General features: G+C 53.0%; 1 protein-coding gene across 1 annotated transcript in view; it reads left to right on the plus strand.

Annotated features, from left to right (window-relative positions):
* The first annotated feature begins 89 nt into the window (after positions 1–89).
* The window catches only part of DMRT3 (doublesex and mab-3 related transcription factor 3), a 12,474-nt gene continuing 7,217 nt past the window's right edge, over positions 90–5,346 (plus strand). Inside the window, exon 1 of the mRNA XM_010860693.1 lies at positions 90–540. Within this exon, the coding sequence (XP_010858995.1) occupies positions 90–540 (451 nt within the window). The remainder of the gene's footprint in view (positions 541–5,346) is intronic.

A 5,346-nucleotide genomic window follows, 5' to 3' on the forward strand; every position in this document is an offset into this window, starting at 1 on the left:
GCTTTTGAGAGGGCCTCTCAGCCCCGCCGTCCAGCGGCCCAGTATCGGCTCCCGCCGCCAGCTTGCCAGCTGTGTCGGGAGCCCGGGGCATGAACGGCTACGGCTCCCCCTACCTGTACATGGGCGGCCCGGTGTCGCAGCCGCCGCGGGCGCCCCTGCAGCGCACGCCCAAGTGCGCGCGCTGCCGCAACCACGGCGTGCTGTCCTGGCTCAAGGGCCACAAGCGCTACTGCCGCTTCAAAGACTGCACCTGCGAGAAGTGCATCCTCATCATCGAGCGGCAGCGGGTCATGGCGGCGCAGGTGGCGCTGCGCAGGCAGCAGGCCAACGAGAGCCTCGAGAGCCTCATCCCCGACTCGCTGCGCGCCCTGCCGGGACCCCCGCCGCCGGGAGACGCCGCCGCCGCCCCGCAGCCGCCGCCGACCTCGCAGCAGTCTCAGCCGCCGTCGCGCCCAGCTGCTGAGTTGGCTGCGGCCGCCGCGCTGCGCTGGGCCGCCGAGCCCCCGCCCGGGGCGCTGCAGGCGTCGCTCGCCAAGCCAGGTAAGGGCCGCGGCGGGGCCGGGCCGGGCTGGCGCCTGGGCGGAAACACGTGGAAGCAGCTCTGGAGGCTTTGGCCGGCAGGCCCGAAGGCGAGTGTGGCGGGAGTGGGCTGGGCGTGATCTCCCCCCCTCCCCCAACTTCAGCCAAGCCGGTCCTTATTCCCTCGGCAGAAGCGGCGTTCAGTCTGGACCCGGAGAGGTAGGAGGTAGAACCCAGGGGCCGTTGGGAAAGGCGCCTCGGGCTCGCCAAGTGCCTTCTCTAAGTTTAAGGGGACGGGTAGATAAAGAGGTCGAAACAGGACCAGATTAAAATCCACGCGGGCGCACACACCGCCAGGCTTTCCGACTGTGGGCTTGAGAGGCCCTGCATCTGAAGGTCGGGACGGGAGGACAGAGAAGGAGCCCAGGCCCACGGTTTGGCCTACTCTGGGCGATTTTCTCGGCACCCGGGAACTGGAGCGAACCTGAAGCCTTCCTAGCAGTCTGCTGTGGTCTCCAGCCTTTTGCAGTTTGTTGAAGGAAGCCCTGTTTAGAAGCAATAGTAGAATGGGACCAGAGAGACTCCCAAAACTGTTAGCGGGGACTCAATCTGGTGCACCCAGAGCCAACCAACTCCTTTTGCAGGAGTTCAGGTCCTGTAACACCATTTCGCAGGCAGTCCTCTGCAGTCTGTGGTTTTAAAGAAAGACAAAACCTGACCTACAGTGAGGAAGGCCACGCCTGGAGAGCCCTTTCTCCAGTTCTCCGTGGGCCCGGTCCTCTCCTCTCCTCCTCCCCCTCCTCCTCTCCTGTGCTCTAGAGAGCAAGGGTCTGCCCTGAGTCCTGGAGCTGCGCAGATCCCCCTACTCACCTTTTTTTTCCGGTTCCCTGCTTCAGGCCACCAAAACTTTGCACACCCCACTGGAGCCTTTCCTCCTGGACACTTACTAGCTTGCGACTGTCCTGCCCAGCCCAAATGCCCCTTTGGTTTTTAACCCCTTGGAATTCAGTGGACAGGTATTTGGTGTTTCCCTTTCACTGGGGCAGATGCGCAAAGGAAAGAAACCCCATCTTCTCAGGGAGAGGGTTGAGAGGTATGCTGGGACTCATAGGTGGAAGGCTCTCGACTGACCAAAGCCCTCCTGTGGGTGGAACTAATGGTAGAGCTTCTGCCTACCCTTAATTGCCCTCCCCCCAAAATGCAATACTTCTGGTTTCTGGAGAGGCTTTCCGGAGCACTAGATTGCTGGGTGGAGCTGGGACATGCCGTTTTTTGGGGGGATAAGCTGGTAGGCCGCCTGGCAGGCTCAGTTCTGCTGCCCTGGTCCTCAGTTATGCTCTGTAGACCCAACCTCTGAGAATATCTTATGTGAAGAGCAGAACTGGGTGTTTAAGGACAGAAGTGAGTTTGCTGAACGTGGATTTTGTCACTGTTTAATCCGAGGTGGGATATAAGCCTTTCCCTGAGTATGTCCACTCACTTCCTGGTGACTCTCTTTTGTCAGTATGATCGCTTCATGTTTTATAGGTTTGCCACAGGGGAGTCAGAGGGGAGGGGAAAGAACCTTTTTGTTTTTTTCTTTTAAATTAGGGCAGATAACTAGGAGGGTTTTGTCTCAGTTCTCAAAGTTGATCTATGCCAGTGACTCTTCTGAACCTTCCCATTTCCAGTTCCTCTGTCTCCATTTCCCCTGTGACAGTGCAGGCAGCACCCCCATAATAGTGCATTGGGTTCTGGGGTCCCTGTCCAAGAGGGGTTTGGTTTCCTTCACATCCTGTGCTCTTCACACCTGTTCTCTGGGATAGCCAAAGTTCACCGTTTCTAAAGCACCGAGACCAAAAACAGCCCTGGGAGGTGGGCAGTGAGGGAGGCAGAAAGGCGGAGCAGCAGCAGCAATGATACAAGCTTGGGGCGAGGAAGAGCAGGAGGCTGATTGCACCTGGTGCGCTCTCTTTCACCGGGAACCAAGCCTTCCGGGATAGCCTGAGCCTTTCAAATTGAAAACCAGTAATTGCAAAGGAGAATAGGATTTGACCCAAGAAGAGGTCAGAGTGATGGCTTTGGGGGACTAAGCTGTCAGGGACCAGCAGCTCAGTTTCCAGCTGGTCCTGCTGTGTACCTTGCACATATTATTTAGGTAACTTTTGTTTTCTTCTTTCAATTGGTTTGCTCCCATAATTCCATTTAACACCAATAAAAAAGCCAGTCACCAATCTGATGATGATGAGAGAGGGCAGGGAAGGACTAGATAGTTGTTTTCCATTAGGAAGGCAGGTACACAAGTGGATCAGTTCTATGCAATGCTTTATATGGAGAAAACCCATTGGGGATTTAAGTTAGGGAAAACTGCTTGGATGGGACTACTGGTTGCTCTACGTATTTTTTTGCAGGTGTTAGGATGTATTTGTATGTAACATACCATGCATATTGAGAAGCCTGTTAGATATGGTACTGGGCAAGTAGCTCACTACTTAGGGAAGTGAAGCGCTATTTGAATTGTAGGTCCACGTGTACAGTAAGTTCACAGACCACTGGTGGGTGGTGGTGGTTTAGTCGCCAAGTCCTGTCTGACTCTTGTGATCCCATGGACTGTAGGCTGCCAGGCTCCTCTGTCCATGGAATTTTCCAGGCAAGAATACTGGGGTGGGTTGCCGTTTCCTTCTCCAGGGGATCTTCTCGCCCCAGGGATCTGACCCATGTTTCTTGCACTGCAGGCGGATTCTTTACTGTTGAGCTACCAGGGAAGTCCTCATAGACCATTAGGAATCTGAATATCTGCTGGTCATTTATAGAGATTTGTTTCTGTGGGATTATGGAGATTTTGTTCAGGTACATAGCTGTGGAGACATTGGCTTTTTTTATTGGCTGCAAATGCAGGTGCAGAAACACAGGGTATCTTTCCCCCTGTCCAGAGATCCTTAAGAAAAGAACGTGCCCTGGAGAAGGGAATGTTTGTTGGGCAACTGCTGGAGAAAAAACACCTTGTGCAGCGAGCAACATTAATACCAAAACTCAGCTTTGTAGCTGGAAGAAATTTAGTTCCCAAATTATGCTTCAGATTCTTTAAAGGAACAGGAATTATATTATCTAATGGTGTATCATGTTTAACATCCTTTTAAAAGTGGCAGTGGTTTTAAGGAGAAATTTCATATTCTTAGATTATTACTTTTAGCAATGGATTAGAGCATTTTTTTTCTTTTTTGAGAGTACATTTCCCCTGCTGCTTGAGTATCATCTATGACTGGCCTGGAATTAGTAGATTTTGATGGAACCTCAAATTCTAGTCTAAGCTTCTTTAAAACTACCCTGTTGATTTGTTCGTTCCTCTCCCATTCCCTCTTCATCCTTCTCACTCCCCTCCTCCTTCCCGTCATGAAAATATCTTGGGAACTTGAACATCTTTCAGCTCTTAGTGTATCTGAGTCAGCAGTTTCAACCAGCCAAGCCTGCCTTTCTGGACTGGGCTCCAGAGCTCAGGAAAGTTAAGGGTCATGACCAAGGTGGGAAGCTTAAGTTACATTCCTGTGTGTGGCTCCCTCCCCCCACGTCCTCCTCTTCTTCCTGAAGAATGTCCTGGGTCTCCTTGGGCTGAGAGGGGACAGGTCTGTGGCTATGGACTCTCGCTAGGTTTACATCTGCCATCAAAAGAAATGTGTGAGCAAGTTTTAACATTTCTTGAAGGTAAAGAAATCTAAAGCATCATATTTGATTAGGAATAAGAGAGCAGGGTTAAGAAAGTAGGATCTTCTTTCCTGTTTATTTCTCCTGAAAAGAAGCGAAACAAGAGACCTGTAGGGAGGGAAGTTGGGAGATTTCGGAAAACTGCCTTTATTTTATCTTACCTCCTGGCCGGCACTTCCTCACATCTTGAAGCTTACTCTGGGCTTTTCAGTTCCAGCTTGATTAGGTCCTGTCTTGTCAGCTTCCTAATTTTAAATTTTACTTTTAATTAAAAAAAAAAAAAAAGACACACACACACACACACACCTGCACCGATACTGAGTTGTGGGCAGAGCGCTAGTCCAGGCCAGGGTGGGAAATGCTCAACGACCAGGGACTTGAAGCACAGAAGTGGTAGGAGACCTCAAAGTCTTTCCTGAAGGGTACCTAAGAATTTAAAACAGGGTCTGGTTACTTCAGACGTTTTGATTTGGGGCAAGGGGTTTAGTTTTAAGTAATAAAAACCAACCAAACGAAAAGGAAGACGCGAGGCTGACCGGTCTCTTCCAAGCCTGACCCGTGGCCGGCTCTGGGGCAGCTCTCAGCCCTGGTCTTTCCCTCCTGTGCCTGGCCAGTGGCCGCCTTGGATCCCCGGCCCTTGCGCTGAGCTCGGCCAGTGCGGGTGACTGGTCCGGGATCCGGGGTTGGAGTTGGGACAGTCGGGAGACCCATAGAGGCCATGGCGGCCGTGTTTTGCGGTGGCAGCCGTGTGCCTGTGGCTCCCCTGCGGCTGCCCTGGACCGCTTCCCCTCGGATCCCTGTCCGGTGGGAGGCTGCCTCCTTCCCCAGCTCCTTCTGCAGTGAGCGGTGGGCGCTCAGCCCCACCGGCAGGGCTCAACCGGCGGCCCGCCTGGCCCTCCTCGTTCAGCTTCGCCTAGCCTCTGCTCTCCCGCTCCCCGCTCCCTCCCTGCTGCCTCCCAGCTTCGGCAGAGTGCCAGATTTAGCAAAAAGCCTACAAATACACACACACACAAATAGGACGTCAAACACTGCACAGGGCAAACTTCTAAAACATGCTTTGTTGTTTTTCCTAAGTGCAGATTCCACTGGGCATCCTGCGGACGATTTTATCTGGCAGCTCCAGCCTGGGAGGCGGACCAAGCCCCA

This window comes from Bison bison, unplaced genomic scaffold (assembly GCF_000754665.1).
Source record: "Bison bison bison isolate TAMUID 2011002044 unplaced genomic scaffold, Bison_UMD1.0 scf7180017864469, whole genome shotgun sequence".
NCBI classification, from domain to species: domain Eukaryota; kingdom Metazoa; phylum Chordata; class Mammalia; order Artiodactyla; family Bovidae; genus Bison; species Bison bison.